At 46.5% G+C, this 22,718-nt stretch overlaps 1 protein-coding gene across 1 annotated transcript in view; it reads left to right on the forward strand.

The window, feature by feature from the left end:
• Positions 1-22,718, forward strand: part of ST8SIA3 (ST8 alpha-N-acetyl-neuraminide alpha-2,8-sialyltransferase 3) — a 25,947-nt gene that overhangs the window by 484 nt on the left and 2,745 nt on the right. Inside the window, exons 2-3 of the mRNA XM_015418837.1 lie at positions 11,042-11,164; positions 20,043-20,600. Coding sequence (XP_015274323.1) covers positions 11,042-11,164; positions 20,043-20,600 — 681 coding nt within the window. The remainder of the gene's footprint in view (positions 1-11,041; positions 11,165-20,042; positions 20,601-22,718) is intronic.

The following is a 22,718-nucleotide window of genomic DNA, read 5'->3' on the forward strand; positions in this document are numbered from 1 at the left end:
GGGGGGGGGTAGGATTAGAGACCCCCCTCTCCCCAATGTGTCTATGTGCCTGTGTGCCTCCCTGTCTCTCTTTCTCTCACACACCTATATATAAGGGGAGCAGCTGATGAACATCATGGTGGCTGATTGCCCAAGTCATGTATATTCCATGGGGCGAGCTAATGGCGCAGGCGCCCTGTTGCCTTGGTCGGGAGAGAGAGAGAGAGAGATCTTAGGCGCGTCTTTCCCTGTGGCTGGGAAACAGAGACAGGCGATTACTTCGGGAAAGCGGTGGAGGGTCTCTGGTTCCTTTCCCCTCTCCCCCTCCCCACCCGCCCCTTGCAGTTCCCAGTCTGGTTTTGCTGCGTGAGGTTTGGGAGAGACGGCTTTTGTGTGCGACAGTGTTTCTGATTCTCCTTGGGCCTCGCGCTGGGCATGCCGGTTTTCCAGCTCCAGCCTACCAGATCAGGAGAAACCTGATCTCCGTGCAGGGATCAGACTGAAGACTGGGAGAGGGGGAGGGGAAAGGCGCAGCCGGGCATGAGTCCGTAAATCGTGAGGATCAGTTCTGGAAGTCTCAAGGCGAGGGGAGCCCCTTAGGCATCGAGAACAAACCGTATAGGCGTGCATCGGCTCAGCTGCAAAATCTGCTCCCCCCGTGTGTGCAAACGCACACACATGTGCCCATGTGCGTGCATGTTTGCTCAGAACTCTCGCACGCGATATTGAGGGGGAAGAAGTTACGTTCAGGAGATGCTGGAGTCCGAAGGAGCGATGGGGTAGCTGGAAAACACGGCTTGAATCCCCCTAAGGCGGCCGAAGTCGGTCGGTTGCTGTCCATGGTGCTGATAAGACACTCTGTTCTTCAGTCCCTCTTCATTTTGATCAGTTTAAGAACTACAGAGGGACTTTCCTTGTTAGTTTGTCCATTTCAGCCATAAAAAGTAGCTTCTTTATCCATTCTCCAACCTCTGGAATTCTATCTTGTTTCCAACTTTGGGCATATAACATTCTTGCTGCTGTTATCATATACCACATTAATGTCCTGTTTGACAAATTAACTTCTTCCATTTTCAAGCCCAACAATAATATTTCCGGTTCTTTTTTAAATTTACATTTCATTATTTTCTCCATCTCCCCATGTATATTAGTCCAAAATAGTTTTGCTTTCTTAAAAAAAAAAGGGGGGGGAACTACAGAGGGACTTTGAATGACGAGCTATTTTAAGATGTTTAAAATAATATAAAGCAGGTTATAACATTTCAAAGGGTGAGTTATTAAGTTCATTTTCTGCTTAGAACTGAGTTCTGTTTATTGTTCGGAGAGACAGCATGAAAGGGCTTTCACCCATTACACTTATTTCTGCCACCGTCATGTGTAACTTGGCGCTTCTTCAGAAGCATCGTTTGCTATTTGTAAAGTACACTAGGCCCTCTTAATCCTCCCTGCTTAGAACATTTGTACATGGCTGGCTCAGAGATTCCTCACAAGAATGTGATGAGTTGCGCAACCTGTTATGAAGAAGAAACCACCCCAAGTTTGTTCGAAGGGACCTCTACCTGCTCAAGCAAAGGGTAGACTGATCCTGAATCAGTTCAGACTAAACAAAGAAAAAGTGAAAGGCATTGTGTCAACAACATAAAGACTAGAAACATGTTGTACATTTCCTACATGGGAATCACTTCCATGTGAGTAAAAATGTGGACACAACAGGATGATTGCACATGTGGGTATGTTCAGCAAAATACATATATGTGATAAGTTAATATCCCATATGATTCTACACACAGGTTTCATGCATTCTCTTATGTAGGAATGCATCCTGTGCGAAACACACACGCTGATCATCATGCACGTGATAAATGCATCCATGTGTGTATGAAGTAGAATAAAAACTTGTCTAATCATCTGGTGCAATAGAACAAATTCAGAGTCCAGTGGAAACTTTAAGACCAACAAAGGTTTATTCAAGGTATGAGCTTTCGCGTGCAGGCACCTTCTAAATTTGTTCTGCTGCTTCAGACCAATACGACTGACTACCTGGATCCATCTGGTGCAGTGATTTCCACATGGGTTTCATGCTTTCTCCTTCATGGACGTACTTCCCAGAATTGCAAAGCAACCTGTGTTACTGACACATACACAGCAGCCCACTTCATGCTACAGGTGAAACAGACTGAGGGGAAAAAATAGATACATGTACTTAAAAAAACAGCAACATCTACATGCATATACCAGATTAACCTCGTGGTACCTTGGCTATAGGGGTGGCTCAGAGGTTAAGACGCTGAAGCTGCAGACTGGAAGGTCTGTAGCTCGGCAGTTCAAGACCCTAGGGCCGCGTGACGGAGTGAGCTCCCGTCTCTGGCCCCGGCTCCTGCCAACCTAGCAGTTCAAAAACAAGAAATTGAAAATAGATAAATTGGTACCACTTCGGTGGGAAGGTAGCAGCATTCCATGTGCCTCGGCATTTAGTCATGCTGGCCACATGACCACGGAAACATCTTCAGACAGCGCTGGCTCTTCGGCTTGGAAATGGAGATTAGCACCACCCCCTAGAGTTGGATTCGACTAGCTTTTGAGCAACGGAAACCTTTACCTTTACTTTGGCTCTAATTTGTTCTTTTCAACTGATTTCCCCAAAAAAGTTGTAAGCTGATTTCAAAAAGTGAAAGATCAGGATCTGGCTAGATGAACATAAGATGATCCAACATGGCTCTTCTTATGTTCTGATATTCAACTAGGCACAGCCTGTTCCTCTATGCTTTTGGGAATCGTGTTACAATTTCTTTTTAATTTTAAAAAAACTGCAAGAAGTTGGAATTTACAGCTGAGCTTTGTTTTCAAGTTACTGGTTATACAGAGTCTGTATTATTTGCTTGGACTGGTTATCTCCCTTATATATAATAGCTGAATGGTGGTGGCACTTCTCTAGAACATTCCACATGCTCCAAAATCAGTTCGCTCTCTGATCTGTCATTCAGAGGGTCTCCCTATCCACTGGCTGCTTTGCCTGAGTCCTGAGTCCTGCCTCCAACATTCCTCTCCCCCATAGCCAGTGGGAACACAGAGGTATTTGCATATGCAGCCTCATTGGCCTTTGCCTCAGAACACAGAGGTTGTTTGCATATGCGACTTGATTGGCTTTTGCCTCTAACATTCTAAACAGTTTTGCTCTTCTGAGGTAAAATGTGTCCAATCTCCAGGTGAGGGCTGGAGATCACTCAGAATTACAACTGCTTTCCAGATGGCAGAGATCAGTTCCCCTGGAGAAAATGGTGGGCTCTGTATCCTTATATGCTGCTGAGGTGGCCCCCGTATGACAGCCAATGTGACGTAGCAGTCAGGGCTTCAGAGCATGGGAGAGGCTGCAGGTGTGTGGGGGGGTGGAAAGCTGAAGAGTGAGGGGGAAATAAAGGTAGGTTGATGATTGGCTGGGAAGGAGATAGGGTTGCCAACTCCAGGTGGGAAATTTCTGGAGATGTGAGGGATGGAGCCTGGAGAGGGTGAGGATTCAGGAGGTGTGGGACCTCGGACAGGTACAAAGCCATAGACTCCACCCTCCAAACCAACTATTCCCTTCTGGGGAACCATCGTTGCCAATCTCCAGGTGAGGACTGGAGATCACTCAAAATTACAACTGTTCTTTAGGTAGCAGAGATCAGTTCCTCTGGAAAAAATGGTGGACTCAATGTCATTATACCCTGCTGAGGTCGCCACAGCAAATTGACACTGAGTGTCCAAGGCCGGGGCACCCGCCCAGAGCCTCTTTCTAGAGGCCGTTGTATTTATTTCCACAACGGGCCTTTTTCCTAGTATTTACATATTGTGATTTATTTCTACTTGTAGTTTTTGATACTGTAAGTCACTTGGAGTTTCCATTAAGAAGGAAAGGCAATATAGAACTTGAAAAAATGTAATAGTTTCTCAGTCCTTATTCTTCTTATCCCTATGATAGCTAAGATCAAGATGGGTAGCCATGTTTGTTTGTAGCAGGAGAAAAGAGCAAGAGTCCAGTAGCACCTTAAACACTAACAAAATATGTGGCAGGGGAGGAGCTTTTGTGAGTCACTGCTCACTTCTTCAGATACATACAGCTTGAATGGGAGTCCATCTGTCCTATTTATTAAAAAGTGGAGTGATTTCAGATGACGAATGACATTAGCAGGCAAATAACAATAGCAGGTGAATAACAACAGCAGGCATGATTGGATTAAGGTGAGGTATGCAGAGGGGTAATAGGCGTGGAGAAATCAGCATTGGTAATGAGACAGTAAACCAGGTCTCAATTCAATCCAGGTGGATGCATTGTCTTGAGCTTCATGATCAGTTGCAATTCAGCAGTCTCTCTAATCTCCCTTTGAATTTTTTTTGTAAGAGAACTGCTACTTTTAGGTCAGCAACTGAATGTCCTGGAAGGTTAAAATCTCCCCCCACTGGTTTTTGAACATTGTGGTTCCTAATGTCAGCCTTATATGATAGCTTAGCTTGCTTGAGGAAGCTCTTTCCACAATTATTCTCTGCATTTAGTTAGAAATGAGTTTAATTTAAATCAGAATCCTGAGGCATCTTTTGAAACCACTTGGTTTACTGAGCCTAGATTTTTCTGGGTAAAGCTTATGGAACAATAAATCAGTGATTTTTAACCTTTCTAGACTTGGAACCCACTGAGCTGCAAGCATGTGACAGGAAGTCAGAGTCGCATGCCAGGAAAAGGGGGAGCCAGAATTATGATTTCACCAGTGTCAAAGCCAAGACTAGCCCCATAGCCAGAAATTTTAGGTTAGTGGGGCATGGGGAAATTTTGTGGGGCAGCAAGGAGGGGGGAGGGGGGAGGGCAGCCGCATGCCTTCCCTGAACTCCCAAGTGGCAATTTTGCTGCTTGGAGATTAAGTGCAGTCAGCCCCCTCCCCGCTAGAAAAACACTATTTAAAGGGAGGGGAGGAAGAGGGGCAGCTGCAAAGTTTAAAGGGCCCTCCAGCTGATCGGCGGGCCACGTGCTCCTTCTGATCAGCTGGAGGGCCCTTTTAATGTCACAGGAGGGGAGGGAGGGTGAAGAGGGGGGAGAGGGGCAGCAGCTGTTGTAGGGCGTACCTCACGTTTGAGGGGGCAAAGCCCCAAAATGCACCACCGTAGCTACAGACCTAGCCAAGACCACAGGCAGCAGATCAAAAGAGCTGGGGTCAGGAGACATAAATCAAGCGCCAGGAGGTGTACCAGGGCTGGAAACAAGCCAAGAGTCAGAACCATTCAGAAAGCCTCTCCACCACTGAGTGACCTCACATCACTATCCTGTTGCTCTTCTCCACAAGTATGCAAAGAGAGGCAAGAAGTATGGCACCCTTGCTCTCTACACAGCAGATCCTTCCAAAAGGCAGCAAAAAAACAGTCGTAGCTCTGGGGGGGTGTAGGATTTCACAGGAGGGGCTCCATGAGCCAACGGAAGGGCCTAGCCCGTGGATGAAAAACCAATCACAAAGCAATTCCGTAAAGATTCTGGTACCGATTGGCTGAGAGTAGCTGGCAGAGATGATGTCAGCAACAGAGCCAAAGAAAGGAACTTAGCAAGAGAGAGAATAGATCCAGGATTGCTCAAGGAAGGCAGCAGAGGAGGAAGTCAGTGGAGAAGAAGGTGTACAAGAAGGAAGAGGCCCCTGTTAATCTTCGGGTTCTCATCCCGGTTGGTACACAGCTGTCATTTGAAAGACGGAGACTCCAGAGTCTTACTGATATGAATTAATCTGTTTATTGAAAGACATGCTTGAATAATATACTACAAAAGCAAACTGCAAACCGAATCAGATGCATGATACAGGGTTACATGAAAAGGGCATGGATGCAAACCATGAGTAAGATGCAGATGGTTACAGGAAAGAATCTAAACAGATGGAGAGGCAGTGCTGAAGCAGGAGTAAAGGTGTACCTCTAAACCTAGAGGACACACTAGATGGTGGAGAGATGAACCACAAACCTTGTAAATGTATTTGAAACAAAATGTTGCAAACATGAGAGCAAACTTGATGCATATTAGCCAATATAAATATCCCAACTATTAATTGACACCCTACCCATCCTTCTGTCCTTCTAGTTTTTGCTCAGTTTCTCAGCAAGCAAATTGATGCAGTTTCCTAGCTACCTATCCAAGGATCCAGGAAGGCTGAAGTGGCAGGGCTCTCACAGGCTTGTGATCCTATCGACCCTCAAGGTCCTGAGAATTAGGAGGAGGGGAGGGCAAGGCGAGGCCTTCGGAGGCCTCAATGCATGAGGACCTTAAGCTGAAAAGGCTACTCCTGGCCTGCAAAGGAAAGCTGCTCAGAAAATAGAGCTGTCACGAAACCTGCCTTCCTCCTGGACTTTTCTACATTTCCATTGGATAGGGGTGGCACCAATGCTCCCTCTAAGCTGTGGAGTCTTGTGAGCAAAATTGTACTTTGTGAGCGACTGGCGTTAAAGTTGTGAGCGAGTGATTTGGCCACCGCATAAATTAGTTTGCTCTGGAGCCATCCTTCCTGAGCCAAGACAAAAATCTGTGAACCAGAGGCTAAAAAACTGTGAGCTAGCTCACACCAACGCAGCTTAGAGGAAACACTGGGTGGCACCCTGGTGGTACGTCACTCCTAAGAGGTAGAGACAGAGGCATGACTGAATTTTTCCCTCATTCATTGTTTACTGTGACACCCAGGGGACTGCAAAAACCCCATACCCATAACATCTTCCCAGGATCACAAAACAACATGTTGGTCCTAGCTCTTCTTAAGAACATAAGAAGAGCCCTGCTGGATCAGACCAATGGTCCATCTAGTCCAGTATCCTGTCTCACACAGGGGCCAACCAGTTCCTCTGGCACAGGGGCCAAGGCCTTCCCCTGATGTTACCTCCTGGCTCTGGGATTCAGAGGTTTAGTGCCTCTGAATGTGGAGGTTCCCCCTCAGACACCATGGCTACTAACCACTGGCAGACCAATCCTCCATGAATCTATCTAATTTTCTTTTAAAGTTGTTTATTCCTGCGGCCATCACTCCATCCTCTGGCAGCAAATTCCATACTTTAATCACTCTCTGTCTAAAGTAGTACTTGCTTTTGTCCTTCCCGAACCTACTGCCCATTAGCGTCATTGGACGCTCTTGAGTTCTAGTATTTTGGGAGAGGGAGGAGATAAAATCTTAATTATTTACATATTTTATTTATTTTCTTAGATTTCTATCCCGCCCTTCCCACGTGGCAGGCTCAGGGCAGGTTCCGAACATACAGATCTGCAAGTAATGCAGATTTACAATTAAAAACATATACATCAATATGACAACCATTAAACTCAGTAAAATCACCAAAAGTCTCTCTTTCTCTCTCTCTCCATCCCATGCGTAATTTTATAAACCTTATCAGTCAAGAGACTGGTCTTGTTATTCATCAGAGTTGCAGGTGCTTGTCAGGTGTGTGTTTATCACAGTCTTCATGCTTGGTCAACCATCGGCAGTACATTCTGGGGCTTTCCGATGCTTCAGGCTAGGGTTCAAGGAAAAGTACTCTCAAATAACATGACTGTATGTGCTAACAGTGTGTGTGTGGGGGGGGTCTTTTCCCCCTTATGCGTGAAACCCAGTCCTGTGCAAGCTGCTTCCCATGGCATCTCAGCAGAAGCTTATCTTAGCTTAGTTGGCAAAGGTAATATCCCAGTCAACACCAGCGTTCCCTCTAAGCTGAGTTAGTGTGAGCCAGCTCACAATTTTTTAGCCTCTGGCGCACACATCTTTGTCCTAGCTCAGGAAGGAATGGCTCCAGAGCCAACTATTTTATGCAGCAGCCAAATCGCTCACTCTCAGCTTTAATGCCAGTAGCTCACAAAGTAGAATTTTTGTCCCCAGGACTCCATAGCTTAGAGGGAACATTGGTCAACACACTGGTTTTCTGGGCTCCTTCAACTGAATCCATAGACACCCCCAATCGGAGTCACACAAAATAAGAAAAAAGTGCAGCGATCCGTGGTTCTCCCCGCCGCCACAATATCACGTAGGGTCGAAAACCAATCAAGGTCCTCTGGTCAGAGGGGTGTTCTGTGGTTGCCCATTTGAAGAAGCTTGGACAAGTTTTAGGCAAGTCTGGGGCCTGGGCAAGTTGGCCCCCTTACCAAAAGCTTTCTCCCAGTGCTAAGAGGTGCTTCCCTAGTGTTTTACAGCTACTGGCAGTTCGATGCTCCTCATGGAATGCACAGCAGACACTCAGCGCTGTGTCACTGCAGCCTCAGCAAAAGTCACAATTTCTGGTGGCAAATGACACAGAGGCTGCGATCCCCCACACTAAAGAATCCACTTCCAATCCACTTTCAGTGTACTCTCCAACTGGATTTTAGAAGAAGAAGAAGATGATATTGGATTTATACCCTGCCCTTCACTCAGAGTCTCAGAGCGGCTTACAATCTCCTTCCCCTTCCCCTCCCCACAACAGACACTCTGTGAGGTAGGTGGGGCTGAGAGACCTCTGACAGGAACTGCTCTTTTTTCAAGAACAGCTCTTATCAGAACTATGGCTTGCCAAGGACATCCAGCCAGGTGCAAGTGGAGGAGTGGGGAATCAAACCCGGTTCTCCCAGGTTAGAGTCCACACACTTAACTCCTGCACCAAACTGGCAAAATCCAGTTGGAAAGCACACTGAAAGTGGATTGGAAGTGGATTATTTAGTGTGTGTGTGTGACCGCAGCCAGAGTTAGGGTCTGAAATCCATTCTGTTCAAAGATGGAGGCTGTAACTAGGCCTGTTCGGGGCCAAAAAGGTACCGGATTAGAACAGAACAGAAACCTTTATTGGCATTAACAAAGGAGGCATAAGAGAAAATGTGAATGCTGTGTAAGGAGGAGGGTAGCTATGGAAGAACGTGCAGAAGGAAGGGAGCATGCAGTGGGACAAGTAGGGTTGCCAGATCCAGGCTGGGAAACACCTGGAGATTTTGGGATGGAGCCTGGGGAGGACAGGGACCTCAGTGGGGGGGTACAGTTCCGCGGAGTCCACCCTCCAAAGCATCCACTTTCTCCAGGGGAACTGATCGCTGTAGTCTGGAGATGAGCTGTAATTCCAGGGGATCCCCAGGTCCCACCTGGAGGCTGGCATCCTTGGGGACAAAAGAACCAGGAGGCTGAGGAAAGGCCAGCAGAGAGCTCTACACAGGGAGGGACTGGGGCAGAAGAAAGAGCTGAAGGGAAACCTGGAAGGGGGAAGCCATGGACACAGGAACAGGAAGAGTGGAAAAGAGCATGAAGCACGAGAAGGAGGGGATAAAGAGAAGACCAGGCAGAGGAGACTGGAGGGGGGGTAGAAGCATTGCGATTGGCTGCAATTATGGCCTATTGGGAACACTTTCATTTGAAACTTCTAGGCAGCCCCCCCTCCCCCCAAAAAAAGCTTATAGTGTCCGAACTGGCTGAGACCAGTGTTCCCTCTAAGCTGAGTTACTGTGAGCTAGCTCGCCGTTTTTTAGCCTCTGGCTCACAGATTTTTGGCTTGGCTCCGGAAGGAGGACCCCAGAGCAAACTAATAATGCTGCAGCCAAATCGCTCGCTCACAACTTTAATGCCGGTAGCTCACAAAGTGGAATTTTTGCTCACAAGACTCCACAGCTTAGCGGGAGCATTGGCTGAGACTGAGAGTGAAAGAGGTCTTGGGGTCGTGCTGGACGGCTCATTGAAAATGTCAGCTCTGTGTGTATCAGCGGTGACAAAGGCAAACTCCACGGCGAGGATCATTAGGAAAGGAACTGGAAAATAAAACGGCCTCGCACGTAATGCCCCTGTATAGATCGAGGGTCCAGCCTTATTGGAGCAGTGCGTATTCTGTATACTGTGTTTGCTGAAGCTTTAAAAAGGGATATCGCAGAGCTGGAAGCAGTGCAGAAGATGGAAACCAAGATGGTGTAAGGAGTCGGAGCCCCTTTCCTGTGATGAGAGGCTGAAGAGGCTGGGACTTTCGTTTGGGGGGGGGGATGACTGAGTGGGGATGTGATAAAGGCTTGTAAAAGGTTTGTAAAATGTATAAAATTAGGCATGGGGTAGAGAGAGGGGAACAGAGAACTTTCCCTCCCTCTCCCATTTGTACTTGTGCATAGAAAAATAGCATATCAAGGAGAATATACACCCTGACCTGGATAGCCGAGCCTCGTCAGACCTCCGAATCTAAGCAGGGTCAACTCTGGCTAGTACTTGGATGGGAGGACAGGGGCAGGCTTCATTCAGCCACCTCTCTGAATATCCTCCAGGCCCCCAGTAGGGGTCAGTCACCAGAGGTCACAGTGACTTCCAGGTGCACGCACACGCACATGCACACAAAACCAAAAAAAGAGAGAGAATATATATTTTTTAATTTTGTATTCTAATTTATATCCCGCCCTACCCCGCCAAAGCAGGCTCAGGGCGGCTCACAACAGATAAAACACAGATTAACAATCAGTCATTAAAACCATTAAAACAATTCATTAAAACAATACAGTATTAACATATTAAGTGCTAGCGATGTTATTCCAATACCACTGCATGAGTGCATACCAAATGGTGTTGATTCCAGCGTTGATCTTACTCGACACACACAGGCTGTTGATAATTCACCAGGAACCAAGCTCTACAGTCGTCACTAGCGACAATCACTGGTGATGGTAACTAGTAATGGTGGCAGCTCCTAGTCAAAAGCCTGGTGGAAGAGCTCCATCTTGCAGGCCCTGCGGAACTGTAAAAGGTCCCGCAGGGCCCTGATCTCCTCCGGGAGCTCATTCCACAGATAAACTGGCTTCAACACTGCAATTCATTTGAAACTGAAATCAGTGAAACTATGTGTTTAGATTCTGGCCAAAATGTGTGAGAAGACTTTTCTGTATATAGGATGACATGGCTGCTCCTTTTCAGTGCAATCCTAACCAGAGCTATGCCCTTCCCAGTCTTCAGTGGGTTTAGAAGGATGGGACTCTGTTTAGGATGGCGCCGTTAGTCCTCGATCCTTCTTGCGTGTGACCGAATAAATCGTTCGGCCTTTAAAGCCTGAAATGGAATTGCTGACGGTATGGATATGTGATCTTTTTCCACAGGTCGCAGTTTGCACTGAAGTTCCTTGACCCTTCCTTTGTGCCCAACACCAACTCTGTGAACCAAGAGCTGCAGGACAAAACTCCCAAATGGACATTCAACAGAACAGCATTCTTGCAACAAAGGTGAGAGAGGCAGGCCAGCCAAAATGGTACCTGAGACACTGAAAGAGCCGTTTGCTCCTCAGCCTCCACTTGCACCTGCTGATGTGACCTTGGGTCAGTCACAAGCTCTGGCACAGCTGTACCTGAAAGAGCAGTTTGTGTCAGAGTTCTCTCAGTCCCACCCACCTCACAGGGTGTCTGTTGTGGGGAGGGGAAGGGAAAGGAGTTTGTCAGCCGCTCTGAGACTCCAAGTGAAGGGCGGGGTATAAATCCAATCACTTCTTCTTCTTCTTCTCTGGAGAATTGTTTGGCCAAATGTTGGTTGGTTGTATCCTATGAACTTTTTCTAGTAAGTTGGATCCTGCGACACCCTTTTGCTGAGTCTTCCTTCAACAGAAAAGGACTTCGTTCAACAAACACTTCAGAGGAAGCCTTTCTCCAATGTTATTCTCCGGTGGAGGAAGTCTTTCTCTGTTAAAGGAAGGCTTAGCAGGAGAGTGACATAAGATCAAGCCCATTCTCTGCTCTTGGGGTTTTTTTTAAGAACATAAGCTTACGATAAAACTAAACTATGGATAATTGACCACAGGCTAGAGATGGGTTCTCATTCAGAAGTTCTGAATTGTCCTTCAGGAAGGAAAACAAAGGGAGGACACTAAACCGGCCAGTGCCATATACCCAGCCAGAGTGCTTGCTGTTTTGTGACAGTGGCCTGGATCCACCGTTTTTTCCGCTGGTGAAAAAAAGGAGGAGGGGGCCCAGAGTGGCTATGCTGGGGATCATGGCACCCACATGGCCAAAGTGATGTAGGTTGGTGACTGGACTAGGGTTGCCAAGTCTCGCAAACTCACCGGCGGGGGAGGCTCCGAGGGGTCCGGGAGCCAGCTCCGGATACACGCGCGCCGCCAGCACATCAACGAAAGTGACGTGCGACGTCGCTCACGTTGGGGGCGTGGCCCAGATCGTCGGGGGAAACCATATGGTTTTACCCCCGACGATCTGGGCCACGCCCCCAACATGAGCGACGTGGTTGCGTCACCTCCAGTGACGCAGCTTTGGGGGACGGAGTTCTCCCCGGGGCCCGATTCTGCCGTGGCGGAAATCGGGCCTCCAAAGCGAGGGTTTCCCTGCCCCCACTTGGCAGCCCTAGACTGTACCAAGGAGGAGAATTGGAGAAGGCTGAGCAGAAAAACAAAATTGGCTGGATCCAACCCGGGTATGTCATTATTACAGAGCATTGTTTTATTTATTTATTACATTGGATTTACTAGGGCGCCCTTTCCTACAAGTAGGGCTCAGGGTGTTTTACAGCATAATAATATACAATCTCAGGTTAAAATAAATTAAAACAGGCCAATAAATACCAATACATAAACAACATTGTCAAAATAGCAAAAATATAGCATATATAAGATGGCGGAAAAAACTCCAGCACCCCGGCCTCCCTGGGGGGAGGGGTTACAAAGGATGGGGACTTGTGTGAGAGTGCCAAAGGCTACCCCCGTTGCTGTCCTCAACCGAAGGCCCGGTGGAACATCTCTGCCTTACATGCCCTGCGGAATGGTAACAGCTCCTGCAGGGCACGGATGCCTTCTGGCAGAGTGTTCCACTAGGTCGAGGACAACCGGACTTCTCTCGGGCCGGGGACCGCCAGGACGTTCTTATTTCCTGAGCATAATGCTCTTCCAGGGGCATACAAAAGATTTGCTTTGTTCCAAGTGGAGTCCATTCCTTCCAGCCCCTGTAAGCCTCCTCGCACGCTCCACTCCCTAAATCCCAGTCTCCCACATTCCAGGGGTGTCTCCAAGCCAGGCTACAAGTTACACTCACTGCATCAGAGCACTCCCATCACTTGACAGTTCTGTTGGCTCAGACCACTGAAGGCTGGAAAAGATCGGAGTCGCGCATACAGTGAAAAAGAGCCAACCTTCTTCAGTCCCCTTCTTCTCTCCGTGTTTCCCTGGGCGTTGGGAGGAGGATTGGAGGAGGAAAAGGTCTCTAAGGAGAGAGCTACATGGAGATGCGCAACAGATGGAGGCAGCCCTCGGCTCATCCTTAGCGGTGTATGTGGTTTCGATCCCCTCCGGCAGGGTCAGCTCCTGTTGATATTTGGATGGGAGACCACAAAGGAAATCTAGGGTCGCTAACCAGAGGCAGGCAATGGCAAACCTCCAGTGAACATCTCTTGCCTTGAAAACGCTGCAGGCTCAACATAATTTGGCTGTAACTTGACAGCCCTTTCCACCACCGCCAGTTTGGTGCAGTGGTTAAGTGTGCAGACCTTAATCTCGGAGAACCGGGTTTGATTCCCCACTCCTCCACTTGCAGCTGCTGGTGTGACCTTGGGCAAGCCGTAGATCTTTCAGAGGCTGTTCTCTCAAGGACAGTTCTGGAAAGCGCTCTCTCAGCCCCACCCACCTCACAAGGTGTCTGTTGTGGGGAGGGGAAAGGAAAGGAGTTTGTAAGCCGCTCTGAGACTCCAAGTGAAGGGCGGGGGTATAAATCCAAACTACTACTCCTCTTCCTCCTCCTCTTCTTCTTCTTCTTCTTTCTCTGCCTTCAGAATTCAGAAGCAGCCAGTCTCTAAAGCATCCACTCTCTACCTGCCAAGAGCACACAGGTTTAGGTCTTATGTGAGAAACAAGAAACTGGGCAAGCTTGCTTTTAACCTTCTGTTTTTATTGCTTTATCCGGAATATATATGATTGGAGAGAAGGGGTTCATCATATTATTCCAAATTGTCCAGTTGTGCTCATTCCATCCAAGACAATACCGGGATCAATGTAACCATTTCATGGAGCAATAGTCACATCAGATTGATGGTGTGGACAAGTGAGGACATAATGTCGTCTTTAACCACAGTTAAGAAATTGGAACCCAGCCCCAGGATCATGTGATTCCAACCAGTGTTCCCTCTAAGCTGAGTTAGTGTGAGCCAGTTTGGTATAGTGGTTAAGTGTGCGGGCTCTAATCTGGGAGAACCGAGATTCCCCACTCCTCCACTTGCACCTGGCTGGATGACCTTGGGCAAGCCGTAGCTCTGATAAGAGCTGTTCTTGAAAAAAGAGCAGTTTCTGTCAAGAGCTCTCTCAGCCCCACCTACCTCACAGGGTGTCTGTTGTGGGGAGGGGAAGGGAAAGGAGTTTGTAAGCCGCTCTGAGACCCCTTTGGGTAGTGAAGGGTGGGGTATAAATCCAATCTCTTCTTCTTCTTCTTCTCACCGTATTCTAGCCTCCGGCTCACACATTTTTTGCCTTAGCTCAGGAAGGATGGCTCCAGAGCAAACTAACTTACGCAGCACCCAAATCACTCGCTCACAACTTTAATGCCAGTAGCTCACAAAGTAGAATTTTTGCTCACAAGACTCCACACCTCAGAGGGAGCATTAGTTGCCAACCCATAGCTTGTCTCTTCCCTGGAGAAAATTCTTCTCCTCACAGATCAGCAGTGATTAAAGAATATGTTACCATATTGACCGTTAACAAACAGTGGTTAATTTTAACTGGGTTTATCTTAATAACTGCAGCCTAATAGCCTAGCCTTATGGAACTTGTAAGCAAAGCAGGGTCAACCATGGTTAGTAATTGGTTGGGAGACCACCAAGGAAGACTGTTCATCTCTTGCCTTGAAAACCCCATCGTCCTGGGGCCGCCATGAGTCAATTGTGACTTGATGACACATTATTATTATTATTAGCAAGAAACTAGGCAAGTTAATAGCAGTTAAGATGTGTGTGTGTGTGTGTGTTTGTGTGTATTCCTTAACCACAGTTAAGACAGGAGGGAAGAATTCACTCCCAGGATATGATGGGCAAATAAGTACACAATCTTGTGGGCTAATCCAATTCTCTTAACTATAAATCAGAATATAAAGTCCACCAAGGCTCAATAGGCGATCATACAATAATCAGAAATTACATATTGTGTTCACCCTAATGTGTTGTTTGCTTCAAATCCAAGAGACTGCTTCGTGGCTATCTAGAGTTGAGCAAGGACGAAGCTGTACTCTTAAGATTTTGGCTCTTGATCCGATTGCAAATTGTTTGGCCTTGCTCAGAGAAGAAGCTATATTGTGGTTTGCATTGACTTTTAACACTGGACTGGCAAAAGATGTTTTACAAGATGTTTTTCTATTTTGGTACATTGCTGAGGCAGGCAGAAGAACAGAGCACAATAGGAAATCTTGTTTCATCAAACAACAGAGATGATTGAACTGAGTTTTAATTTGGCCACATTAACTAGTCATTAGACATTGATGGGGTTGACCAGTTTCTTTGGTACCTTTCTAAGACTTTCTAGAGACTCCAGTACTTACAATGCAGTCCTAAGAAAAGGTACCCCCCTTTGAAGTCCATTGAAATCAATGGGTTTAGAAGGGTGTAACTCTCTTTAGGATTGTGGTGTCAATGCCTGAACTGAAAGATGTAGAATGTAGCTCATGCCCCAGGCTCTTCACCACCATACTTGTAGTGGGAGGGATTCAACCCCTTTTTTGGGAGAAACAGTATATATTGGTTGATTGATTGATTGATTGATTGATTGATTGAATGGCTGGTGCCAGGTTGGTTTTCGACTATGCATTCAGAGAGTTGGGCAAGTCGCCCGGGACTGAAAGAAACAGGAAGGAAAAAGGGGAAGAGCGAAATTTCGAATCATATTTCACATTTGCATGTTGAAATTCTCATTCAGTTTTTCAGATCTTTATTTTGTGACTCTGAAAGGGTAACATTGTCAAAACTTAGCTTCTGAATGAATCGTCACAGTTTGTAGGGGGGGAAGCGGTTTTGGTTTAGGTGAACCTGTACAAACCTTATTTCTGTGACCTGGTCAGAGGTGAAGTCCAACTCAAGTGTTTCTTTAACAATCGCATAATGCGGAGCCTTTCCCTAGCACTTACTGGTATGCAACGGCCTTCAGATCCATTGGCATTCATTGTTATGAGTAACACATATCCCCAGCTTGAGCTGTTCCCTGGAAGAACAGCACACAAGCAAAGCAAATTAGTAATGAAATAATCCCAAGTTGTTTTCTTGTCACTTGATGATGAGCAAATGGAAACTGTAATGTTTTTTTAACTGGCCTCCTCCACACCAGGGGAAACTCCAAAGTGTTCTTAATATTCGTAATTGGCCATGTGCTTCCCCAAATAGGGTATTAAGGAGTTATGTGTCTGCAAAGGGGAGACAGATGAATGTCACTCGGAGATGCCAAATGAGGATTCTGGAAGCACTGACATCCAAACTTCAAACGCATTATCATTAATGTCATTTAAGATCGCCTCCTTAGTCTTGCGTGGGTTGCCCGAGGAAGCAGCAGTATTTCTTTGCAAAGCTCTTTCCTGGACCCTTGGAACGTAAAATATATCATACCTCCAGAGTTTAATTGGCTTTAAAAATGTTCCTGTAAATCGTATTACGCTCGCAATCCCCAAAGTCAATGCATTCTACTTCAAATTCTAATGGAGATTGACAAATAAGCATCAATGGCCAAGCCTTGATTACGCTGGTTTCTTTATTACTCTGCTCCATCACTCATTTTCTGTGTATTGGAGAGCATGGAAATTTATTACTAGAGCTGCAGCATTTAGTTCAATTAATCGGCTAGATTAATCGATGGGGGGGGGGGATCAGCTAAAAATGAGGCTGTGGTTAATTGGAAGGCAGATCTTAAATGTTGCTAATTATTGTTAATTCAGGTACATATAAAAATGGCCAATGGCAAGCACCATCTTGGAAGAAGAATTCCAACCTCAGAACTGAGATGTGGGAATTCCTCTTCTACGATGATACTTTCCGCATCCCACCTCCAATTAAAAGGATCCGGTTGGAGAGCCAAAGGAGACAATACTGACCTTGACATACTGATTCAAGCCACTGTGTGTGTTCATGTGTAGGTCATGTAAAAACACGGAATGTATGCTTTTTTTAGACCTATTGTTCTCCACGTGATCACTTTTATGTAGATAAGTAAGTGATCACAAATTCAGCAAATGCATACCACTGGTTGATTGTGTGTGTATGTGCCGTCAAGTCACTTGCGATGTATGACGACTCTATGAATTAATAGCCTCCAAAATGTCCTCTCATAATAATAATAATAATATACTTTATTGTCATTGTACATAGTACAACGAAATTAAAGGTGCAATCATTCGGTGATCTACAACCATACTCATACACTCACACAACCATTCACAACCATCCCATAACTCCCTTAGGGTTCACATAGCAACTTAAACCACCAATGTCACCCAAATTCCAATTTCATACAGCATTTAAAGCAATAATAGCTCTCGAATAAAAACTATTTTTAATCTGTTTGTCCTTGTTTTAATTGTCCTCTATCTTCTACCCGAAGGCAGCAGTTCAAACAGGGAGTGTTCAGGGTGTGACAAATCCTGCAGAATGTTCTTTGCTTTTTTCAAGCATCATTAATAGCCTTGCGAACTGAGGGCTGTCCCCCTTGACTGAGTCCATCCATCTCATGTTGGGTCTTCCTCTTTTCCTGCTGCCTTCATTTTTTCCTAGCATGATTGTCCTTTCCAGTGACTCTCCTCTTCTCTTATTGTGACCAAAGTACAATGGCCTCAGTTTAGTCATTTTAGCTCCTAGGGAGAGTTCAGGCTTGAGTTGATCTAGAACCCACTGATTTGTCTTATTAGTTGACACCAGTGTCTTTATTTGGGGTGACTACCATAATATTTGTTAAAAATGAAATGGTCTAAAAATTTTAAGACAGTTATATTCTCAGTGAAAGAGCCTCTGGACCATTTATCTGATGTATGCAGACTCTATTTATAGCCACAGGCTTCAACAATAAGTATTCTCTTTTATAAGTTATAGGGAAATATCTCAATAATATAGAAAATATAGAGCCAGCATGGTGTAGTGGTTAGGATATTGAACTAGGAACTGGGAGACCCAGGTTCAAATCCACGCTCTGCCATGGAAGCTCACTGGGTGACCTTTGGCCAGTTTGGTGTAGTGGTTAGGAGCGAGGATTCTAATCTGGGAGAACCGGGTTTGAGTCCCCACTCCTCCACTTGCACCTGGCTGGATGACCTTGGGCAAGCCATAACTCTGGCACAGCTGTTCTTGAAAAAGAGCAGTTTCTGTCAAGAGCTCTCTCAGGCCCACCTACCTCACAGGGTGTCTGATGTGGGGAGGGGGAGGGAAAGGAGATTGTAAGCCCCTTTGAGCCTCCTTTGGGTAGTGAAGGGAGGGGTATAAATCCAATCTCCTTCTTCATTCCCTTCAACCTAGCCTACCTTAGAATATGGCTGTCCTGAGGATAAAATGGAGGGGGGAGATCACTGTCGCAAGCTGTTTGGAGTCCCCATCGGGGTGAAAAGCCGGGTATAAACATCTAAATAAAATAATAACATAGAAAATATCAGGACAGGTGAACTAGTTCCTAATACGTATTTTTTTTAATGAACAGACTACTTGGCATCCAGACTAGTTCACAAGGTAATACTATTAAAACAATCCCATGTGCCATACTAAATCCCCATGCGGCTGTGCAGATCGCTGGTGAGCTTGGGCCGGCCGCACTCTCTCAGTGTAACCTACCTCACAGGGTTGGTGTGAGGATAAAATGGGGAAGGAAGAACCACATACTGGACCACACTGGAAGAAGGACAGGATAACAATGTACTAGACAGAGATCGATAGATAGATGATGATGGATGATGATGATTAAGAAGAAGAAGAGGAGGAGGAGGAGGAGGAGGAGGAAATTGGATTTATACCCCGCCCTTCACTACCCAGAGGAGTCTCAGAGCACCTTACAAACTCTTTTCCCTTCCCCTCCCCACAACAGACACCCCGTGAGGAAGGTGGGGTTGAGAGAGCTCTGACAGAAAGTGCTCTTTTTCAAGAACAGCTCTGACAGGACTATGGCTTGGCCAAGTTCATCCAGCTGCAGCAAGTGGAGGAGTGGGGAATCAAACCTGGTTCTCCCAGATTAGAGTCCGCGCACTTAACCACTACACCAAACTGGCTCTCTTTACACCAAACTGGATGGATGGATGGATGGATGGATGGATGGATGGATGGATGGATGGATGGATGGATGGATGGATGGATGGATGGATGGATGGATGGATGGATGGATGGATGGATGGATGGATGGATGGATGGATGGATGGATGGATGGATGGATGGATGGATGGATGGATGGATGGATGGATGGATGGATGGATGGATGGATGGATGGATGGATGGATGGATGGATGGATGGATGGATAGATAGATAGATAGATAGATAGATAGATAGATAGATAGAGCTCTTCTTATAGGGGCTACTGTAAGCTCTTGGAGGATTGGCTACATTAGGGGTGTGTCGCCTAATCTGCAAAGGAGTTCCTGCCAGAAAAAGAGCCCTGCGTGAGCTATCAGAGCCTGTATGGTGTAGTGAGTTAGAATGTCAATTTCACACTATTTGCTGCACAGCTGCATTTTGACCCACAGCTCCCCCCGATTTCCCCTATGCCTTCTTGATCTCAAAAAACAAGGGTCGAGAAGACGCAGGGAAAATTGGGGGGGAGCTGCGGGTCAGAATGCGGCCGCGCAGCGAATAGTGTGAAATTGACCAATGCAAGTGGGGGAAACAGAAGAGCGAGGGCAGCACAGCAGCTTGTGGGGAATCAGTCTGTGTCACCCGTTACATGCTTTGTTTGGTGAAAGCTGTTACATAAGATAGATTCTAATTGTTAGCTAAGACAAACTAAGATAAATTCTGAGAAACAAAAGAGACGTTTTCTTCCAGGGTCGACTCAGACTTGCACTCTCTTTCCCCAAAGTTCATAACTGCTTCAGATGCTTCTCCAAACCAGCCCAACTGTGCAACATGGGGAAGTGCAACCTTCTTATGGAAATGTTTTTGGACTTTGCTTTCAGGCGAGAGATTCTGCAGAACGTCGACGTCGTCAAGAACATTTCTCTGACCAAGAGCATGGTTCGGATCGGACAGCTGATGCACTACGATTACTCCAGCCATAAATACGTCTTCTCCATTAGCAATAACTTCCGAGCGCTGCTCCCCGACGTCTCGCCCATTCAGAACAAGCACTACAACATTTGTGCCGTTGTCGGAAACAGCGGGATCCTGGTGGGCAGTCAGTGCGGGGAGGAGATAGATAGATCCGATTTTGTTTTCCGTTGCAATTTCGCTCCGACCGAGGCGTTCCAGAAGGATGTCGGCAGGAAGACCAACCTCACCACCTTCAACCCCAGCATTTTGGAGAAGTACTACAACAACCTGCTGACCATTCAAGACCGCAACAACTTTTTTCTCAGCTTGAAGAAGCTTGATGGAGCCATCCTCTGGATCCCGGCCTTTTTCTTCCATACTTCGGCGACCGTCACGAGAACATTGGTTGACTTCTTTATCGAGCACCGAGGACAGTTAAAAGTCCAGTTGGCCTGGCCAGGAAACATAATGCAACACGTCAACAAGTAGGTATCGTTTTCGCAGTTAACTCACCCTTTGACAACTTTCCTTTTCTGCAACTGGTGAGCAGGGTCCAGAGTTACAGGAGTTTTAACAGAGTCACCAGTGTGTTGTCTACTAAAACTCCCTGGGCTTTATGTGACCATCTGTGCAGAGAAAGTTCATAGAGTTTTCCAGCTTTCCTTTCCATTCCTGCAGCCCCTTCCAAACCCAGGAAAGATCATCCCCATATTTGTGGGATCAGGGCTGAGGAAGAACCATGTGAGGTGTTGGACTGGGATGGGGAAGGACAAGGAGATGAAATCCACCCCTTCCAGCTGAATCAGCCTTCACCCCTTTTCCCTTCCTCACTCGACTCCCCCCACAACACACATGGCTATCTCCCTGCCCAGATCCCATAACCCTGGGACAGGCCCATAGCCAGGATTTTGTGGCTTGTGGGGCTAATTTTTGTCTGGTGGGGCTGAAGCTCTCGGTGCAGAAAGAAAAGCCAGAATTCTATTCTACATAGGTATTCTTAACCATTTAGCCAATGGAAAGCTGTTACCAGGATAGATCTCTAAATTGCAGTCTGTCAAACACTTTAAATGACAGTTCTCAGCTGCTGCAAGTTAATCACTCCTGCCAGCCCAAGCAACAATTCTGATCACAAACCGGCAGGTGGGGGCGATGACTTCTATAGTCAAGAAAGCTAACACTTAGGCAGAAAAACTCTCTTAAAGGAGACCAGTTTCTTGACAAAGAGTTAGAAGGTATCCTAGAGGTCACCTATTCCAACTCCCTTGCTCAGTGTGGGATTTAGTCAACTACAGCATCCCACTCTGCTTAAAGGAGCGCACATCTTTTTTAAAAAAAATGTTTTTAAATTATTGAAAAAAGGATTTACAGGAGAAATTCTTGTGGGGCTGTTCCTTTAAGAAAGGGGGTGGAGCCCCCAAAAGCCCCACCGTAGCTACGGGCCTGTCCTGGGAATTGTCTCTCCAGGGGCTGGATGGAACTGCAGGAACAGAAAGGAACGCTGGAAAACTCTGGGTTACATGCACAAAATAGTTGGATACAGGCCATTATACTAAGTCAGTATTGTTGGTCACAAGTCACATAGAAATCTATGCAGGACTAGTAGACCCCTATGTAGATAAGTAAGATCCACATTAGATGCTTTAGGGGATGTCACGGCTCAGGTGGGGTGTCACCTGACGCTGCCACCACTCTGGATCTAGGATCCCTTGAGAAGGCCCAGAGCACCCTCCCAAGACCTTCAGACCTCCCTTATTTGGCCAAATAATATGTGTCAGGACCAGGCAATGTAAACAACAAATAAAAGGTTTATTTTTATAGGAGGTCAGCCCAATATGGGAAAAACAAGGTGCAAAAACAATAACAATAAGTGGGTGAAGCAAAAGAAACCAAATGCCCTAATGCGTATAGACTCACAGTCCCTAGTTCACTGTCTCAAGTGTGCCTTGATGAGGGTCTCTTCCGTGCAGCAGCCTTTCCTTTGGCCCTGCTCCCTTGGAAGAAGAACAGCTCTTCTTCTGTACCAGGTCCTTTATTATAAATCCCCTTTCTCTGTGATTGGCTAAAATTGGCACCAAACCCTCTCAGGGACTTCTGGGAGTTGTAGGCCTGGCCTCCTCCCACTGCTACTCAGGCTCCCTGGGCCTGCTAGGCTTCTAGTTCCACAGCCCAGATCATGACAGGGAAGCTCTTGAATGAGAGCCAGCGGGAAGAGGCAAGAACGCAGTCAATGATATGCCAGTGCTGGGAACTCTGAAAACTGTCTGGTCAAGGTGATAACAGCCAATGTAGTATAGTGTCAAACTAGGGTCTGGGAGACCCAGGTTCGAATCTCACCTCTGCCATAGAAGCTTGTTGGGTGACCTTGGGCCCATCACACCCTCTCAGCCTACCATACCTTGCAGGTGTGCTGTGAAGACAAAATGGAGAAGGATGTAAGCTGCTTTGGGTCCCCCCTGGGGAGAAAGATGGGTTATAAAATGAAGTAACTAAAGTGTAGCTGGACCCAAACTAACCATAACCACAGCTAGGCAGAAAGTCCAAGAAAGTGATAGGGAAGAACTAGGAACCGAGCTAGTGCAAATCAGGTCCTTCAGTAGTAGGGA

The sequence above is a fragment of the Gekko japonicus genome, unplaced genomic scaffold (genome assembly GCF_001447785.1).
Source record: "Gekko japonicus isolate JY-2015 unplaced genomic scaffold, Gekko_japonicus_V1.1 scaffold1503, whole genome shotgun sequence".
In the NCBI taxonomy this organism is placed as follows: Eukaryota; Metazoa; Chordata; class Lepidosauria; order Squamata; family Gekkonidae; genus Gekko; species Gekko japonicus.